The sequence below is a fragment of the Lepisosteus platostomus genome, chromosome 18 (genome assembly GCF_059453375.1).
Source record: "Lepisosteus platostomus isolate fLepPlt1 chromosome 18, fLepPlt1.hap1, whole genome shotgun sequence".
Classification (NCBI taxonomy): domain Eukaryota; kingdom Metazoa; phylum Chordata; class Actinopteri; order Semionotiformes; family Lepisosteidae; genus Lepisosteus; species Lepisosteus platostomus.
Window position 1 is genome coordinate 5,554,346 of NC_142628.1, and position 20,351 is coordinate 5,574,696.

The window sequence follows — 20,351 nt, forward strand, 5'->3', positions numbered from 1 at the left end:
TGAATAAAGACATCTTGACAGGTCTGCCAGCAATTCTGCGACACTCATTCAACATGAATTCACTGTCCTGGTACCATGGCAACATCCAGGATATCAGTCAGCTAATCACTAGTATGAGTTGCTTCCCATGCAGGGGTTATAAATCCAATCTGTACAGATCACCAATAAGTACTTCAGAGCCCAGAACAAGTGAGCAGTGGGTTCATTTAAACACTCTACTGTACTTATGCTTACATTTATACATGTTATATAATATGTACTGTATGGCTTGTATCAGAATAAAACTGAGTACCAGTTTGTATAGAAAATAGATTTTCTGTTAATTTTCCTTTTGAATGTTTTTGGGTGCATACCAAAACAGTGGGAGCAGGTTTCATGGGCCTTAAGAAAACAAAATGGCTCCTGAAAACAGTTCTATAAAAATCAGCAGTTGCTACTGTCTTCATCCAGGTGCTGGGACAGCTCAAAATATACAGAATGGGGTTAGTTCAACAAAACTGTGTAGTTTTGGAAGTCATTATAACATATGGCAACATTCTGGAATTATTATTAATGAAGAAGGATATTCTAGACGTATGACTGTGTTATAGCTTGGCCATACTTCCCAATTCTTTTGGGGTAGTTTCATGAGGTCAAAAATGAAAATACAAAAGTATTAAGTAAAAGGCATTAGTACTTCATTTTTTTGGCAAAGCTCACTGAAAGACAAATTATTAGCTCAGTTTTGCTCAGTTCCTATTTTTTTCTAGTTTCTAAGGTTTTTCAACCAGCATCAAATTGAAAACAATTCAGCCACAGGCCTTTCCATTTAATCTAATTATGCTACCTATAACAAAAGAAATAGGAAGGACATTATAATGAACCAATGACGACTATTAACATACTATATTGTATGTTAAAAACATTGTAGTACTTGAAACAAGGTGATAACACCATCTTGTGAGACGTTACACATCTAAAATGAGGTTTGTCCAGGATCAAATCTGATTAGAACTACATATTGGACATTAAAACTATTATTTTGATATATAAAATAAAACATACAGGAGCTCTATGAAATCAACATGTCCCCATTTGTAACTTCAGAATAGGTCTGTAATACAAATGAAAATGTCCGCAACTATATTTACTGTAGCTATACCAGATTATGATTGTGCAAATACAGCATAATTATGTGCAAAATTCCCCCTGTGCCGAAGTACCTGATACTAATGGTTTCAGCCCGAAGGACTTGCTCCAGCACCAAAGGAATCACTTTGTTCTCTCCATTTATAGAAATGATTTCTCAATGATCATACAGATTGAGGGGGTAAAAATCATGTCAAGTACAAACACGCCGAGTCCGGTTTCAACTCCTTTCTTCCACAGCTGGCGCATTCATGGGGAAGAACTTGAGCTTCTTCATTTCTCCTTCTTCTTACCCATCTGCAGCTGTAAAACACACACAGCAGGCTCAGCTGGTGCCACTGAACCTCCTCCTGGTAATTACCTCCTGGTAATGAGCTTTGTGCTGAGGTTAAGCAACAAGAAAACAGAACAGTGATCTCTGGAGCTTACAGACCCCATTAAAATCATGTCTCTGCTTTCCCAAATTAATTCTGGAGTTAAAAGGTAGATTGGGAGCTCCCATCCTCAATCAATAAAATTTCTCCTGTGTTGCACACTTAAACTCTATGGTCCCGATATCACCACTCCAACTTTTGGATGTCATAAGTCATCTGTGAACGGCATTCCTCAGACAGCAAGATACAATAGGCTGATATTTCAATCAAAATTGCCCCCCAGGATTTCTGAGATGTCTGAGATACAGTACAACACCCTTGACCCTTGCAGCTGGTCAAAGAGAGCTTTCTCCCCCCCCCAGTCAAGGCAGCGCTGAAGGGCTCAGGACGCCAAACCTGAGGGTCACGAGTTCAAAACCTGGCTGGGATGTTGCTGTTGTACCCTTGAGAAAAGTACTGTGCTCAGATTTCTCCAGTGGTTGCTTTGCTGTATGAATAAGTCTCCAGCTTGTCTAGTTGCTATACTTCAGCAATGTGAGCTGTCCTAAACCATACAGTAAGATCACGATAAGCACACATCATCCCAGGTATCTCTAATCAAAGGAAACTACTAAAACTGTAGTTTGGTAGTCTTAAAGGCCATGGTTTTCTACTGGTGGATCTTGCATCTTTGCATCATTCATTTCTCATAAGCCTCATAACCCATACTGCTGAAGATGTTTAAACTCCACTGAACACAACAGAAATAACAAATAATTGTTTCTCCTGTAGAGGCTGACATACAACATGCACTGCCACTAGATTAACATGGACTTCTTTAGTCATCAAGAGATTTCTAGTGTGTTCTGTATTTCCAAAACGTCTTCACTCATGCATAATTCTGTTAATGTAATACCCAGTTATGTATTAATTAATCCTTGCAATATATTCATTGCATTTCAACAGAATTTATTCATGAAGACCTTTTCTGAGCCCAGTATGATACTGAACACTTTCCATGTCTCCTCCTAATCCTGCTGCTAAACTAAACTCACCCAAGGCTTCACCCACAGGAATTAATTACTAAAAAATTATAAACTATTTAAGGACCTATATATTCGGCCACAGAGTCATAAGAGGTGGCAATGCACTACAGAAAAGGACAGGTTACCACAACGTATTTAATGAGTTGTCATAAGATACAATATATCATATTTAAATGTACAGTATGTACTGTTCTTGGATGTAAAGATAAATTGTGAAATTAAATGCACTACATATTAAATGAAGTATATTTAAAGGCTTGGAACTCATACTTAAACATATATACACCCAGCTGCCTTGAAATTAGTCCCTAGCCTTTAGTTTGGTTGTTTGCCGTCACTGCTATTCAAAACAAAAAATATGAGAAAACAGAACAGGTGAAATGCACTGTGAATACAGGCATGACTGCTTAAATTAATGTGAAAAAATGTAAAGTACAAAACGGACATGCTAGTCAAATTTGGAAATTGACATGGCCCAGTCTCAGACTAACGTAGTAGTTCTGGGTAAAAATCTTACTGAGTCACTAGAGATCCCTTGTATTAGAAATGTGCCACAAATAAGAGAAACATACACCAGGAATATCATTCTCTCCTTGTGAGGTTAACCTGCTATACCACTTTCTTCCTCTAATGACTGACTGAGATGAACTGAAGGAATAATGGAGTCTACAGTTCAGCAAACAATTTTGCTAAGAACTAAGCCCTCTGTTAAGAAGCTGAACTTTGGCAGCAAATTGCTATTCCAGTAGGACAATGATCTTAAGATCACATCCAATTCTACAACAGGATGACTAAAAAGGAGAGAATATCAAAACAAAGACAAGAATCGTAAATGTTTTAACCAAGTTGATCTGTAAATGCAACACTTCACAATTGATTTTACCAATGATAATACAGTGTTTCATTTTCCCTTTAAACTGTGAAATGTGGCCCTCACATTCAGGAGCTCATTACACTAAAGCCATACCTTTGCGGTTTCCACGGCAATGAGCTCATTCAGTTCTTCTCCCCAGCCCAGGGTGTCCACGAACTTCTGCACCCCTGTAATCACGTCTCCCTGCTCCACCACATCGTTCGGCCTGGGGGAAGGGTAGGCGAAGGGCCCCACCAAGTCTCTGTTGATGAGAACTCGAGGCACAGAGCTCCGCACTGCACCCGCCAAACTGGCAAAGGGCTCCACCTGCACAGGCAAGGAAGAATTCACACTAAGGGGCACCGAAGGAAGGCTGACGTCAGTATACAGTCGCTGGGAACAGGAAAAACTGGATTTTTTTCAAACGAATTGTCCAGTAACACGATCGCCAATGTTCCATCCATTTTCTAATTGCTTTATCCAATTCAGGCAGCCCGAGCCTATTCCGGGAAGCAACAGGAGCACAGCAGGATACGCCCTAGACAGGAAAATGTTCCATCGCAGGGCACAACAGACACAAACACAGGCACGCGCGCACTCACACCAGCGCCAATTTTTACAGAAGCCAATTAACCGACCAGCATATCGTTGGACTGTAGAACGAAATCTGGGCACCCAGAGGAATCCCACAATAACAGAGTGAAAACATACAAACTCCATACAGAGAGCACCTCAGGTCTGAAACTGAACCCAGGGCCCCAGCACTGCGAGGCAGCTATGCTAACCACCCACAAATATTCCAGCATTTCTGATCATTACAAAGCTTATTATACCAATTTCCTTCATATTTTTAGCAAAATTTAATATGAATATAAAAATATTAATATTAATAACAAATAATATTTATTTATATATTAATAGAAATTAAATGTCTGCTATTAATATGCTATTAAATTAAATATGCTAATATTTCCCCCCGTCCTTCATTTTTCTTAACAGTATACAGTATTCATTTTAGTATCCTTGGCAAGTCACATTAATGACTAAATTAAATTGAATGCTGGCACTAATTTAAGATGAAAGAGGAAACCCTTATAATGGCTTAAATAAAGGATGGGATTTTAAGTTTTTATCTGACTGGTCAAGTCTCCAACATGGAGAGATAGCTCAGTATCACATCAATAATTCTGCACAAGTGTTGCTGTTTGATGGAACAGAAACTGTTTTACCAGCCAGTTCTCAGCAACCCATACAGTGTATCTGGTCTCTCCACACACTACTGGAAGTGTGAGAACAGCATTCAGAAAAGGTCAATCTCTAGTCATTCAGCCTGTAATTATTCTAAACTTCCTCTCAGTTGTGTTATCTCTTTCTGACAAGGGTGTCTTGTTAATTTCATGCAGATTGAATCCATTGACTTTTACTATAAAACAGAAAAGATGTCAGTCTCTGCCTTTTCAGACGGTTTCTAAATATTCATCTTAATTTTCTCAACACGGATACACTTCTGATATTGAACCAGAACATTGCCCAGTTAGTCTATCAGCAGAGTGCATGGCAGAAATACTTGAAGCCCAATATAAGAGATGTAATTATAAACATTAATTTTATTTAGAAATATTAAAAGATTTTTACCTTAGAAAATACTCTTCCAATCTTAACAGGTAGTTTACTTTTTATACAAAGGAGTGGATTTTACATTATCCCCTGAAAAACATATTCCTCCAATACATAAACGGCGTTTGAATAGATGCGGTTTATAAATTACATGGTTAAATTGCTTTTGCTCACCTAGATATGAAATAGTCCCGTACCTAATCTAGGCCCGAGCCTCGACTGTGTCTGCCCCTCACCTCCAGTGAGGTTCCCATGACGATGAGCAGATCGGCCATAGGGAAGTCAGTAAGGTACAGAAAGAACTGCTGTGGGAGCTCCTCCCCGAAAAACACAATGTCAGGCTTCAGAACTCCTTTACAGCTGGGGCATTTGGGGATTTTACTCTCCAATATTTCCGCCTGACAGAGAGAAGACAAGAAAAAAAGCAGAAAGACAAATAACAAAACTAAAGAGGATGTCAAAATGATTGATTTCAGAAGCAAAGCACACACCACAATGACAGGTTTGTGGCGTGTAGGTTACTACTGCTAGCAACAACATTTCTTTTGGGAGAGATTGTATTTACAGTATAGTGTGAACAAAAGCTAAATGGCTGAACTGTTCAGAGATTCGCGGAACCATGTGTAATCACTTGTAAAGCCACGAGCAGCAAACACGGTACTATGCATCATCACCTCACCTCTATCTTCCCCCAACCCTTCTATACCAGCAAGATGCCTGTGCTGGAAGGATCACAACTCAACTTTTGTCATATGCATCTTGCCAATAAACAGGGTTTAAGTCACCCATGCTTTCAGCCTTGAGCGTACTGTTACCCCGACTCTGTGACAGAGCCTCTCTTCAGTCCTTTTTGACCTGGACAAGACTAGCCCTTCAATCTAATCTGCCACTGCCAGGCCAGCCACATGCCAGAGGGACTGCACCGCGGCACATCACCCACTCTGAGAGCCTCCCCCGGGTACGACGTCCGGCACACAGTGCAGGTGGCAGTTGCAAAGGTCCCGTGTGCTTCCACTAGTTTGCTGGAAGGAATACCTGCCACTGGAGAAAAAGAACAAGAGCAAGACCCCATCACAATCTGTCAACAGACCGACGATGGAAAAACTGAAATGGGCATTCTTGTTTTACAGGACAGATTATAAGATGCCCACAAAAGTGTTGCATTGTAGCATTTCCATATTATTTCTCTTTCTTTAAACACTACTGGTTGACACTAGCCTCTGCCCTCTTTGTCACAGCTGTCTGAAAAACTCCATTTGTAGTGATCAGTCCTCATCAGGCTGAAAACCAAGAGATCAGCAAATACTCACTTCTCTCTAATCCATCTATGTTCTGGGTGTACATTCTGTGAAGGAGCCCCTTGTCATGCAGGAGCCTGATGAAGAAGTGAGTCAGATTGGGAAGATAATTGCCTGGATAGAGCTCTTTGGCCAGGGCAAAGAATGGCTTTGGGTTGTGGCGAAAATAGTTGATCTCAAATATGGCTTCAGCGTAAGGCAGATCATACTGCTGAAGGTTATCATACAGGCCACTTCCAGGTGATCTGTGAAGAAAGTAATAACACACTGAATAACACAAGATATGCACACAGAGCAGTATAAATACCAAAGCTGCCTACTGCTCAAGAAGTGCTCAATTCTACACTTCATCTCAACATTAACAGTGACATAAATCACAATCCAATTAGACATTTATTCATTGTTAAAAAACTGCAGCTTAATGGATCTTTTCATGATACATAAATAAAAGAAAGCATCTTTTTTATTCAGTTTGCGTTTCTTGGTGTCTGTGGGTCAAGAACCTCAACAGTCACTACATAATTATACATGTACAATATTGCAACAGTCTGACCCTTCTTTAACCTTGACCAAGCCACTCCTGTGGCATCAGACCAATAGATACCCAGTCAGATGCGGGTTGGCTACAGTGTGCAGATTCCAGTTAGACTACCTGAAATCTGGGATTCCGCTCGGCGTGCTTATGCCAGCCCCAGCCATGACCACGATCCTCTTGTACTCCTGGTCTCGGATGAACCTCGCAACGTCCTGCAGTGTCTGCTGCTCCTGGCTGCCTCCCCTTCCTCCAGACAGGCCTCTTGTGAGGCAGTGGGTGGAATAACATCTCCTGAGAACCAAGACAGGGGGCTCGGACCGAGGCAGAGGACTCCAGGTACTCGCGGAACGTTAAGAAAGAAATGTTTTGTACCGTAGGCGGACAAAGTCCAATATCCAAAGACAAAGCACGAGAAACGGATCAAGACAGATACACACAATTGAGCCTTTTGGTTTGGTTCTTATTTCTTGAGTCGCCTTAGATTGGATTTCAGCAGTAAAACATTCCCAGTAGGCCGCTGCGTCAGCATGCGCAGGCTGCAAAGGAACAGGTAGAAGTTTACTCCATGCTGAAAAGAGACACAACAAGCACCTGGAACACGGTGTGTCTTTTTTGTTTCAGCATGGAATAAACCTTCACCTGTTCCTTTGCAAAACATCCCTAGCCTGAATTTTATAATAACCTGCAATGCAAATATTTCTCAATTCTCAATACTTATAATCACACACACCACTTTCCCAGGTGTACTGCAAAAATGCCTTTATCCTTAGCTAATCCCATTCTACATACAGTACTTTTTGCATATTTTTGCTTTCGTATTATAAAATGTTTTGGTATTAGAGTTGAGCTGCTGGTGGTATTCATACTGCTTCTATGGGACAGTTAGGTTAGCAGAGCGGAGAGCACCAGGGGTGACCAATACCGCCGTACTCACCGACTACACCATGCTGCCTGGAGCTGAGAGCCGACACAGTCTCGGTGCCAGAAACTGCCCGTCTTAGTTGGTGTGACATCAGCCAGTCTCTTAGACTTTGGACCATGAGGCACTGAAACAGAAAGCGAGGAGGCGGCATAGCGTTTAAACGTTTAAGTATTTGGTTGAATTTCCTACTGAGGCACACTCACCCATAGAGGCAGACAGGCACTGAAGGCATTCATTAAGCAAGAAATCCAATTAGTTTAATTTGATAACCCAAAGTTCGGCCAAATAAATTTGTATTAGATGTCCCTGTATATGCGGACTTTATGAATACATACTGTAGCACGAATCGAGCGGGCAGAGAGCGCGTCTTGTTCTAGCTAAAACCAAAGCAGTTATTTTTGTTATTTCCTTATTGTGTCATTACTTTTGGGGTGATCTGTTATTTGACGTATGTGTGGAAGGCAGCCGTACCGTTGAGAAATTGCGCATTTCATTTTATTTTTTTTTGGACGTGGCATGAATATAGTTTAGATTGACATTCGGGACATTTAATATGTGTTCAGCTACTGTACGTACCTGCAAACTGTGTTTTCCAACGAAACAATACGACAGGAAAATTAAAACCATTACAAACACAACGACACAAGACGTTTACGCCCGACAATGCAACAGTGTTAAGAAATAAAATAACTTTTACCTTCAGACGAAGTTATTCCAAATATTCTTAAACTATGGGCTATTTTGTTACGGACTAAGAATCTAAATAGCTCCTTCAGTGTGGACGTCATTTCTAGTCAAATTAGCAGACCCTCAGAAATTAATGGCATAAATTAAGAGCTTTTACATTGATAGATTCGTTGTTTAAGTGCTAACCGGATACTCTTTTAAATAGTGTGTAAATTAAAACGTCCTAATACAAGTCTTTTCGCAAATAAAAACTGCTTGCATGACCTCTTGACGAAATCATAACCTTTACCGTAAAACTGATAGACCTCAGAATTAGATAGACCTAAGATTTATGCATTACATTTGAGTCTTTTGATATTGATTCTTTACTAGGTACGTAAAAGAGATACGTGTTTTTTTATTACAAAAATATGTTTTGTGCATATATTTATGTTATTTTCTCCCTTTGTAGAACAGGAATATTATTTACAACGGCCATATAGATAGAAAAGAAGAAAGAATCGTCATACCGTACCATAAATCAGACAATAGAGAAAACATCCATGAGAAAGTCAGGATTACAATTTCGAATTTGTGTTTCAGTGTTTGTTTTAGGTAGTTTGTTGCTAACTTCACTAAATAAACTGACTGAAGTCAGTGAGGTGGACAGGTGCCCGTCCATTAGAAGGACTACGGTAACAATGGCGGTCAGGTCACTTCCCGGCTTGCTTTGCAGAAGCAGTGTGTATGTTTGGAGGGGTCAGGACTCTTCTTGTTGGACGTTTTCACAGTTTGTAACATTGTTACGATTCGACTGTAGCAATGAAGGATGTCATCGGGTACCTCAAACAGCAGCAGAGCAGGAGCTCCACTCCTGAACTGGCCACAGAGTGGCACACGCTGGAAGAGCTGCACAACAAGAAGTAAGAAAAATTCAAATGCATTGATCCAGTCTTTCGTTAGACATGCGCTGAGTCATGTAGCAGAAACCGGTCGAAAGAGCTCATCAGGACAGGCCCTTCGCTTGAGAGTGCAGTGTGAAAATGGGTTTTTAAACTGAAATAAAAATCCATTCTGAATAATGTGTTACCTCTTATTAGTCCACAGTAATGAATCTGAATCGCGGTGAAAGTGTAGCGATACACAAGGGTTTTCCTTGGACTGTACCTTGAGACTTTAGTACGATGATAATGAATCTTCTATAGCTACACTTTTCACTTAGCGACTGTTTAAAATGTAGGTACAGTGTTTTATTAAAATTGTTAATTAAACTACACAGTTTTGTTAGTAAGTAAACTGTTGAAATAGTGCTCGCACGTTTTAAAAACATTAGCAAAGAGAATAAAGGATATTGCAGCAGAGCCAAACTCTTAATTACTACAACAATAAAGCGACTCTAAACACTGAAGATATCCCCTACGATCTCAGAATCCGTTAATAAATAGAAGATGACAAATTGTTAAGGTCCATTCATTTTCATTCTGCTCGTCTCATAAATAATTGGTGTCTGGTGGTATTTTCCAACTTGTATTTAAGGAAATGTGGGACGGTTTTTAAAGACCCCCTAGACAGGATATTTCACAGCAACATCTGATTAGAAAATGGTGAACAAAACAACTGTTTTGTTTTGTCGACTGTGAGTCTTCTGCTGCAAAACAATGGTGGGTTAAAAGATAGAGACCTACTGTAGCTCTTTTAAATGTACGTTGGATAACGTGCAAGAAATCTTTAAACAAGCAAAAAGGATACTTGATACCACCAAAGTGAGATCTGTATTAATAAATTAACAATATAGATTCAGGCGTAGCCTGCAAACTATATCTGTAGATACAAAAAAATATAGGAAGTGACATGACACCAAAACTGCAGGGAGAGACTAATGCTACATAGACAAAGGTGATGTGTTCTGGTGACAGCTTGAAGGTGAAGTTTAACATTTAGAGGCGCAACGGCAATGAGATTTGTGCAGGCAAAAACACACTCGGCATATCGCATGGGAGATTTTGACCTAGAAAAAGCTGTGTTTGGAAGAGATAGTATAGCAGTTGTCTGTCCTTTCCAAGATGATGCAGAGAAGGCATAAAAAAGCAAACAGTATTCTTTCTGTATATCCAAAATGTGCTCTTTGTTTGCAGTTCCACTGCTTAGAATATTGTGTTGTGGTGCGGCGGATGGCTTTGTTGTGCTACCCTTATTGACATTTTATTAATCTTATTTATTTTATTCTTTCCTTTGTTGTTCTGCTTAATGCTAACGTTTTCTAAAAATAAAAAATAAGAGCTGCTAGAAAGGTTTCCAGGATGGCATAAGACAGAGAACTGTCTTGTAGAGGCGGGCTACAACAAATGAAATGGAAAGGTTTGATCATGGTGTATCCAGTAAGGGGTTAAGACAGGGCCAGGTTTGGGTACGGCTTCAAACTTAGTTGCCAAAGCAGGGCACAGCATCAAATCTGGAAACTGAAACAACTTTCACTGATACTGGGCACTGTAAAGACAATTGGTTGAACAATTAGTTCTGATAACAAACTGAGCACAGATGATAAGAAAACCAGGTTACCTCTGTGCTTTTAGGGGAGCAGGCAGTCAAACATTACTTGCACTTTCACCCTGATCCGGTGAAGCTGGAGATGGCAAACTTTAGACTTCAAAGGTTTATTTCAGCTGCTTTAGAAATCTGCTTTCCTTCCCATGTCTTCAAGCTGGACATGTGGATTTAATTGATCACTGTTCCTTAATAGAGGTGTGTTTGTGTTGCAGGTGATTACTGTACGTGAGGTTCTAATCAGTTCTGTTTCTTTGGAAATGTCTAGGCTGTGGCACCAGCTGACACTCAAACTGACCGTGTTTGTGCAGAACCCTTGCTTTGCTGCTGGAGATGGCTTACTCAAGGTGAGATGCTACGTCAAGGACCAGCAATCTTTATTTCTAAAAACAAGTCGGTTCTTAAAGGACATTGATAGCTCTCCGTATTTCAGTGATTTAACTTTTCATTTCTTATTAAGAATAACAGGATTGAAACAGTTTAATGAAAGGTGATGTATAACTCAGTTTTTCTTTCATTCACAAAGCCACAAGTTGGATTTTCTGCCTCTGTGCTGTTGACTGTGACAGTCCTTAGTGTGGTTCTAATCCACCCCTGTCTTCTTTCCCTTACAGCTGTACGAGAATTTCATCAGTGACTTTGAACACAGGTAAGTCTTGCTTCATCTATTCCGAAGCAGTTACCAAATGTCAGGCTGTCTCTGCACTCTTCAATACAGAGTTTTATCCCCTTTGATATAAAGTGTGTAGAAAGCAAGCATCTCAAAAAGCAAAACCTTTAGAAAGGAACAAATATCGGATGGTACACTGTACAGAAATACAATGGATTTGTTTTCTATTGGGACTGTTAATGTTGTTTATTTTCCTTTCAGAATCAATCCATTATCCCTTGTAGAAATTATTCTCCATGTGGCAAGACAAATGACGGGTAAGAACATAAGCAAGATCATTAGGATTCCACTAACATTCCAGGACTTAATAAGTATTTTAATGTTCTGTTTATACTTCCCTATTTTCCTTTTTATACCTGACCAATTTTATTTATTTCCAACTGGTACCTGTGAACCCCATGTACTACGCTGCATGGTAAGGATGAGAAATTGTTTACCTGTTGCAGTTATTCATCATTTGACAATCTGCAAGCTGCACATTGCCATACAGAAGAGGTAGTATATCTCCAGCTGTCATACGAGCTCATAGAGCCCAGCCAGTCCCAGGACTCAGTGTTGCATGGCAAGCTGAAGAACCCCTAGTAGCGCTTGGTCAGTTGTGGATCAGTATGTGGGGAATCCTGATTTAGAGTTAGCTTACGCCCTAGCTGCTTTGAGCCAGCGACATCTGGAATCTAAGACTCATCCTGTACGAGCACCTCTTCTCCTTGAACTACTGAAAAGACAGCATAATTTCTGTTCATATTATGGGGGGCTTTTTTGTTTTTGAATCCCAGTTGTGCTCTTGAAAGCTAGAAGATGTTCCGGTGTCTTAGCTGCAAATTAAATGAAAGGATTCTGCCACTAAACTCTTTTTTCTTTTTCCAATTAAGATCCCAATGTTGCCATTAGTTTCCTAGAGAAGACAAAGGAGAAGGTAAGATCAAAGCTCTGAACCAGCTGTGATTTACAAATTTGCATCTGTTACATTCCAAATAAAAGCATGACTAAAGATCTGTGTGCCATTTCTTTGATGTCCTCCTTATTCAGAGGCCAATAGCAATGCTGTTTTCTAAGTGCTACACTGTGATAGGCTAAGTACTAAAGTGGCCTGTTCTTCCAGAGTTCTGAGGCTAGGTTTATGTATGGATACCAACAAAATTGGGCTAAGACAGGGGCTTTTACATAGTAGGATTTTCAACATAAATTCATAGACACCAGGACCTCATAAACAGAACCTCGTAATGTTTGCTCCATTATATTTGTTTCAGGTCAAAAGCAGTGACGAAGCTGTAATTCTCTGTAAGACAGCCATCGGAAGTCTGAAGCTGGAAATAAATGACCTTCCAGCGACAAAGGTAAAAATGTTTACATACAGTTAGTAATTCTGAATGCATTAAAAAAAACACAACACTCCCATTACTGAAAAATAACCTGAGGTACAATATCCTTTCCCTGAGCATTTCAGTGTTTTTCTCTCTCTATTTATGATATTTCAGTTCTTATTTGACTATGTCAATTTTTTGCAAATAATCATAATTGTAGGAGTACAATTACTGGCACATTGTATGAGATTATTCTTTAGTTTAGTGAATTAAATACTATTTATGAGTCCTGTTGGTTATACCTTTAAATGAATTGATTACTCATTCATTCTGACAAGTGATGTTCTAAGTTATTGAACTCTGTCAGTGTGTTTGTGTGTGTAACCATCCATATATGCTTTGTGTGCAGAAGTTAATCGAAGAGGTTGAAGAAATGCTGAATAACTTGCCTGGGGTGACATCAGTCCATGGGCGGTTTTATGATCTCTCCAGTAAATACTACCGCATCATAGGGAATCATGCATCCTACTACAAAGATGCTCTGCGCTACCTGGGCTGTGTAGATGCCAAGGACTTGCCAGGTAACGTACAGCACCATGCACATTTTTTAGCATCTCTTGACAGAAAATGTAAAACTGAGCTTATGGCAGTAGCAAGTCTGTCATATAGGTGCAGTCATGCTATGTAATATTGTGTGTGTCATCAGAAGTACCTGCAGGTAATATAATGAGGGAACTGTAAGATAATACATTTGTTTGAGAGATGGAGTGCTGAAGAATCTAGACCCTCTTTTGTTAAAGCAGTGAAGTAATAATTTGAACAAGCTTCACTTATAAAAATAAACACTACAGTAGACCAGAACATTTAACAGTAATTTGGAGCATTAATTACATGCTTTCCACAATAGTCTCCAGGACCCTGAGTTAAAGCAATTAGAAATTGGATGAATGGTTAATTTGGGACATAACAAAAGACCTGTCATCACAAAAGGTCTTAATATTGGTTATATTCTCCGATTAAAATAGGATGTTTTATAGATCATCTTAAAATGTTCAAATATTAAATTGTGGATCCTTCAGAAAATGTGAAGTTGACAGGAAAAGAGGGTGTCATAACATACTGTATACTCTTATTGGAGGTAGATTTGTGTCCAAGTCTTTATCTTCATGATTCTGCTGTGTAATGTATTGTGGTCTTGAGTACAAACTATGAAACTTCTAATATAGCATATTGTCCATGTTCCTGTGTTGTTTCCAATTAGAATGTCATCCCTCAGCATCTTGCTTACTGTTCCAGTAAAATAACTGCGTGTTTGCTTTGGTCTTCCAGAGGCCGAGCAGCAGGAGAGAGCCTTCACCCTGGGGCTGGCTGGGCTCTTGGGAGAAGGGGTGTACAATTTTGGAGAGCTTGTAAGTTAGAACCTGCCTGAAACGCATAGAATTTGTAGCTAATGGTCATATAACTTAGGCTTGGGAAAGACAGGCAGCTCGCAAGGCCAGTTAATAAATAGCCTTCAGAAACTGTTATTTAAATTAGTTGTTGGAGTGAATTAGTTGACTAATCTTAAAAATCAGGCCTTTTTAAGAACATTTATATCTTCACTGAAATTATTTTGCTGGAGAAACTCTGAAATTGCTGGTAACCGTGTTGTCTTGTCCAGCTGATGCATCCAGTACTGGAGTCCCTGAGGAGCACAGACAAGCAGTGGTTGATAGACACGCTGTACGCTTTCAACAGTGGGAATGTTGAGAAGTTTCAGGGTTTCAAATCAGCGTGGGGACAGCAGGTGAGGGTCTTTGTACTATAACCCCCAGGCATGCTTTCAGCAAACAACTTAAATATGTGTTACAACCACCCAGAATAACGTTTCCCTTGGGTATGACGCTAATGGAATGAAACCACCAGACTGATCATCTGAAAGCCTTTGTCTGATTTGTCATAAAGCTTTTCTGGGACCCAACCAGTGCCACTGGGGAAATTGAGGAAGATTTTGTATTCTAACTGGTAGAGTAAGAAACCGAGATGAGAGAGTTCTTTCTCCTATTAAGAAACTGTGGGACTGTGTGGGCTGTACAATAGCTACTTCCCTGACACGTTGGAAATGTAACTGTGGCTTGTTCACAGCCTGATCTTGCCGCCCAGGAGTCCAGGCTGATGAAGAAGATCCAGCTGCTGTGTGTAATGGAGGTAAGTTGTGATGGGGCTGGTTGTGTACCTTTGAAAGAGTGTGTGACAGCTGTGTCGGCTTTTCTCTGATCACCTCGTTAAGGCTTAGAACGCTTTGCCTACATTTGAGTACTAAAAGTTTAGTTTTGCTTTCTGGAAGCAATTGGCATGTATTTCTAAAGAGAAATTGATATTGTCATGACATGGGTCCCTGAAATCAGTTGTGTGGAGAAGCAGTCTGAAGAAATGCAGTGGAAACAAAATACTAATACTAAAAAAAGCATTCAAAGACTGTTTTTCTATATATCAAATGAGAAGAGTGACGTTTTTAAGACCTAAGTTAAGATTTTAAAGTTGGTCTGTCCACGTGGTGAAGTATAGCAGTGGTTGTAATGATGATTGTTGTTTGTTTTTCTTCTAGATGACTTTTACCCGTCCAGCCAATCACAGACAGCTGACATTTGAAGAAATTGCCAAGAGTGCCCAAATTCCTCTTGATGAGGCAGGTTGCCTATTTTACACCCTGGACTATTTTTGAACGTCATGAAAATTCAGGAAACAAAAAGAAAAGACCTAAAAAAAACTTTTTTTTTCAGCAGTCTTTTAGAGTCATTGCAGTTTATACTCTGTAAGGGTATATGCAGTATGAGAGCTAACATGAATTGTTCAGTCACTGTCAAGGTGTGCTTTTTCTTGAACTCTGCAGGAGAAGAAAGTTGACAGTTTGTTCTGTTTAATAGTTGTAAGTAGTACTTATAGGCAATGGTAGACCTGATTAAAAATCCTACAGATGTTTTGGATATGGACTAATCCTCACAGTCTGGTTCTACATGAAGCAGCTTTGCTGTCCTTTTCAAAGAAGTAGATCTTAAATGCTGGAGAACTCTTTGGCAGTGGGACTTTAAACACATTCGTCCACCTTTTTCTCCAGCTCAACGTTGCTGATCTGCAGTGATCCAGTTACAGCTGGAGTTGTGTGACTATTTTTCATTATAAAGTTTTAACTATTTAGTTAGAAGGCAGAGATGGACCACTCCAGTTCTTCAGAGCACAGTGATTTCTGTTAAATAACTTAAATCATAATTGCTAAATTAAGTTCATGTTGTGGACAAGAAGTTACAGAACCTGTCTGTCTCAGGAAATCTAGGATGTAAGATGTCATTCTTCAAAAATAGGTTTTCCTTTTTCTTGGAACTCTGTTTCTGCTCCAAGTAAGAATTCAGCAGCTTAATTGGTCAAACTGCCAAATTAGCTGGGTGGTTTTAATACTTCCATTCTTTTTGATAGCTTTACATGTGTGGGATATAATAAAAACATCTGTTTGATTGGATTTTAATTGTAATTGCAATTAATAGATTCTGAGCTCCTAGAAAAATGCAAATCATCTTGTCAAGTTTTTAGTTATTAAACTTGTTAAATTAACAGCTCTGGGTATTTTTTCCTTCCTCAGGTGGAGCTCCTTGTGATGAAAGCACTGTCCGTAGGGCTGATAAAAGGCAACATTGATGAGGTGGATCGGAGAGTTCACATGACCTGGGTGCAACCAAGAGTCCTGGACCTGCAACAGGTTAGAAAGGGCAAAAGCCTCACTTCTCCAGTGGCTCTGAGGGTGTGAGCTTGAACTCTTTGTAATTTTCTCTCAGCAGTTTGTGGAGTTTAGTGTGTGCACCCTGTTATTCTTGTCCGTCAACTAACAAAGGTTACAGTAAGAAAATGCAATACTATAATAAATAGAACAAAGATCAGGTCCTCCCTAGGTTACCTTATTTGCACAGTGCAATATGCAGGTTTGCAGGACAGTGTGCTGAAATACAGAACTAATATACGCAATGCGCATTGAATGGGAATCTCAGCAGCAAAACAACTCCACAAGGAGTACGTAGGTTGTAGGTCTGAACAGAGTGATTTTAAAAAGACACCAGAAGGCGGAAGAACAGGTGACAACAGGTGCTTCCCTCATGAGGAGTCCAGGAAACAGGCAGGTACCGTTGAGCAAGGTACTTCACCCAGATTCTTCCAGTAAGCAATCCCCAGCAGTATATATGGGTGCAAATGTAAGAAGCTCTGGATTAAAGCACGAGACAAATTAGGTAGCAGCAAAGAATGATAACCACCAGGAATGGTCATAAACAACGTTCTTGCTGCAGCGAGAAATCAAAGACGATAAAAACCTTTATCAAGGAGTGAGTTCTATAACAATGATTGAGCTGTTATTATTTATTAAATCAATGTTTCAAACACGCAAGAACAACAGGCTTGGTATTAAAAATGTTCCTGCTGAGATCAGTCTATCAATGAGATCACTTCCACTTCTCACACGATAAGATTACGGTATGTGTAGTTTTAAACTTTTTAGTTATTACCTGCTTTCATTGAAAAATGTAGAATTGTGAATAAGATCAGTTTTGTGAGCAGTACTTTGATTGTATTGGCACTGCTAGATCAGTATGCAAAAGCTTTGACCTGCAAAAATATATTATGATGAATATATTCACAGCAGTAGTCAACTTGTTACAGCAAACCTTCATGAATCTTTTACAGCTACCATTATTAATAATAAAATAATTAGTAATGCAGAAGGGTAAAGTTGTCCCCACTGTCCAGGGACTGAGGACTCATGAGCTGTTGTGGTGTTTCAGATTAAAGGGATGAAAGATCGGCTGGACCTGTGGTGTGGAGATGTGAAGGACATGGCCATGCTGGTGGAGAGCCAGGCCCATGACATCTTGACATAAGGCAGCTAAGCATCCTGGGAAGATATTGTGTGTTGTCAATAACCTGCATCATGGCATCTTGGGGTGTTTTTTAAAAAAAAAACGATGTGGGAATTCTCTCATACAGTTTTTATGTTTTGGAATAGTGACTTTAAGTGATAAAGAACAGCAGCACTCAGTACCAGATAAAATAAGAGGACCTCTTCAAGGTTTGTTTTATATAATACTTTGGGTGCCATAATATGGCTTTGTTATTTTTAATTTTTAATGTGTTCCTTACAAAACCATCTTCTGGACCATACTCATTTTTTTTTGTTTTGCATTCTCAAGGAGAATTGATTTCCACAATAGATTTATGTAGTCATGTACTTTACCAAGGACAGCCATATCCTAAACCAGCAAACTGCACAATGTAAATCATCACTTCCCTGTTTCATATTTGGGTTTGTGGAAAGAAACAAAAGCTGCATAAACTGTCAATTCACATCATGTAATATTATTGCTTTTTATACTGTACATGATCAAAGTATCACAGACAAAAACTAATACAGTAACTGAATTGATAATACTCAGAATTACTGGTGTTTAGACCCAATAAAATAAGCCCATTCAACCATGCCATTAATTTTATCTTCATAATTTTTTTGACTTTTAAAAAAAAATGAGTGGCACATCTGAATCGTCATGGAAGATGTTCTGCGGCAGTTGTGCTGAGCAGATTGGTTCATCATCATTTGCTGGGTTTTCATGGTCATCTTCCATTCATGTGTTGAAGAGCACCTTGTTCTCTCATGGGTTATTCAGGCTCTGCATGGTAGTCTGTCATCCCAGCTCCTGTTCCACGCAGTAGGGGCCACAGAAGAAAGCTACCAGCACAGTGATGACATGGCAGGAGAAAAAAATGAGAGTTTGTGCACTCCATTTTTAAACTTTTTTCACACACTAAAAATGAATGACCTTTGATCGAAAGATACATTTTTAAAATAGATCTTTCTTCTGTGCCGCAGGAGAAATTTTAATCTTTTTTTAAAGGTTTTAAAACATAAGACACAAACTTTACAGTCAGATGCTGGTCTTCTGAGCAAAGTCATTAGTGTTTTTTTTCCTGCCAGGCTGGGCTGCATTGTCCTGCCCATGCCCAGAGAGGGACACGCCCGATCTCTCTCTGCTCCGGGCTTTTTATTCACTGGAAAACAGTCTGTCAGTTTTAGAACACATTTTCAAAATCAAATAAAATGTATGCATGTTTTCCAAAGTCGTAGTAGTCTGTGTTATACTGTATGAAAGGTGTACAGATCTGTGAATGAGTAAGCAGGTGTGAGCCTGGTCAGTACCTGGATGAGAGACCTCCTGGGAAAAACTAAAGTTGCTGCTGGAAGAGGCGTTAGTGGGGCCAGCAGGGGGCGCTCACCCTGCGGCTCATGTGGGTCCTAATGCCCCAGTGTAGTGACCGGGACACTATACTGTAAACAGGCGCCGTCCTTCGGATGAGACGTAAAACCAAGGTCCTGGCTCTCTGTGGTCATTAAAAATCCCAGGGCGATAAGAGCAATTATTATTATTATTATTATTATTATTATTATTATTACTACTACTACTATGGTTGGCCTGAAGATGCTACATTTTTTAGCTCAAAGCTATGAGAATTTTATATCGATAAATCAATAAAACATCTAATAGCCAAATAACTTTTCAAATAACATGAACGTTTACTCCACTCCTCAAGAATGTATGATGACTGATTTCTTTTTTTTGAAGGGCATATACACTTATATGGAAAAATATTCTTGGCCTGAATATTTTATAAAATTGAATTAGCAGACACCTTCAAATATGTCTGTAAAACCTACTGGACTTCAGGTTTTGTGAGTGCAGTGGGATTATATTAAAATCTAGAGAGCAGTAGTAAACCCCTTTATTTATTTTCTGTAAAAAAAATAAGCTTTAGTATTAAAGAACATATAAATTGTAATTGGGTAATGGATTAGTCTTTTCTGTGTGAACATATTTAACCTATTTTTTTGTGTATTCATTTCATTGAACACTTTGTAATGTGAAATGTCCAGACAGCTGTAAATATACCCTCATTGGATTACCTGTGCTGTTTAATACCAAAGAACTCTACATATCACCCTGCTCACAAAAGAGAAAGAGAGATCAAGCACAATCAAGATGAGTTTACTAGATGTTGCAGCCCTTAATGGCTTCTAATCAACCTGAATTCTTGTTTACCTAGTTAACTTTAAACACATAATAAAGATTAAAGCTATCATTAAATACTTGAAACACTTGGCTTTCAGATCTATATTGCTTCATGGGTTTTATACCTTAAGCTTTAATATAACCCCTGTGGATTAAATTTAGTTTTTGTGTAAAGTAAGTCATGCTCATGTACTGCATTATAAGAATGCTTCCTTTGATAGAAAAATAGCTCACATTTTTTACAACAATGAAAACCTTTGTAATGCAACTCCAAAGCTTTTATTTTCCATTCACAGAAAAAAAGCTTTGTAGAGTATGCACCTTGAAAGTGAC

General features: G+C 39.2%; 2 protein-coding genes across 5 annotated transcripts; one reads left to right on the forward strand and one right to left on the reverse strand.

Moving 5' to 3' along the window:
• Nucleotides 1-655: 655 nt before the first annotated feature.
• LOC148645510 (NAD-dependent protein deacetylase sirtuin-3-like) lies at nucleotides 656-8,737 on the reverse strand. 4 transcript variants are annotated; one of them, XM_088611856.1, is made up of 8 exons: nucleotides 8,450-8,736; nucleotides 7,765-7,876; nucleotides 6,948-7,121; nucleotides 6,308-6,540; nucleotides 5,938-6,038; nucleotides 5,234-5,395; nucleotides 3,495-3,707; nucleotides 656-1,431 (listed from the first exon to the last, which is right to left on the reverse strand). In XM_088611856.1, the coding sequence occupies exons 1-8, from the start codon at nucleotides 8,538-8,540 to the stop codon at nucleotides 1,402-1,404; spliced, it is 1,116 nt and encodes a 371-aa protein (XP_088467982.1). In that variant the 5' UTR covers nucleotides 8,541-8,736; the 3' UTR covers nucleotides 656-1,401. The 4 variants fall into 4 exon arrangements, with proteins under 4 accessions (XP_088467982.1, XP_088467984.1, XP_088467983.1 ...); XM_088611858.1 differs by lacking the exon at nucleotides 656-1,431 and having other exon boundaries at nucleotides 3,568-3,707; nucleotides 5,195-5,395; nucleotides 8,450-8,737; XM_088611857.1 differs by lacking the exon at nucleotides 656-1,431 and having other exon boundaries at nucleotides 3,568-3,707; nucleotides 5,172-5,395; nucleotides 8,450-8,737.
• Nucleotides 8,738-9,138: 401 nt separating this feature from the next.
• On the forward strand, nucleotides 9,139-18,434 carry psmd13 (proteasome 26S subunit, non-ATPase 13). The gene is made up of 13 exons (XM_088611855.1): nucleotides 9,139-9,341; nucleotides 11,231-11,309; nucleotides 11,577-11,611; nucleotides 11,834-11,889; nucleotides 12,505-12,548; nucleotides 12,883-12,969; nucleotides 13,346-13,517; nucleotides 14,266-14,345; nucleotides 14,597-14,722; nucleotides 15,061-15,123; nucleotides 15,524-15,604; nucleotides 16,553-16,669; nucleotides 17,742-18,434. The coding sequence occupies exons 1-13, from the start codon at nucleotides 9,241-9,243 to the stop codon at nucleotides 17,835-17,837; spliced, it is 1,137 nt and encodes a 378-aa protein (XP_088467981.1). The 5' UTR covers nucleotides 9,139-9,240; the 3' UTR covers nucleotides 17,838-18,434.
• The last annotated feature ends 1,917 nt before the right edge of the window (nucleotides 18,435-20,351 follow it).

Bases quoted from the DNA above. Each gene is read 5' to 3' on its own strand.
- LOC148645510 (XM_088611856.1), bottom strand. From the start codon at position 8,540: ATGACGTCCACACTGAAGGAGCTATTTAGATTCTTAGTCCGTAACAAA. The intron at 7,122-7,764 runs GTGAGTACGGCG...CTTGGTTCTCAG, and splicing joins CAGGCAGCATGGTGTAGTCG to GAGATGTTATTCCACCCACT. The intron at 1,432-3,494 runs GTATGGCTTTAG...TGTGTTTTACAG, and splicing joins TTGCCGTGGAAACCGCAAAG to CTGCAGATGGGTAAGAAGAA.
- psmd13 (XM_088611855.1), top strand. From the start codon at position 9,241: ATGAAGGATGTCATCGGGTACCTCAAACAGCAGCAGAGCAGGAGCTCC. The intron at 12,549-12,882 runs GTAAGATCAAAG...TATTTGTTTCAG, and splicing joins TAGAGAAGACAAAGGAGAAG to GTCAAAAGCAGTGACGAAGC. The intron at 16,670-17,741 runs GTTAGAAAGGGC...GTGGTGTTTCAG, and splicing joins GAGTCCTGGACCTGCAACAG to ATTAAAGGGATGAAAGATCG.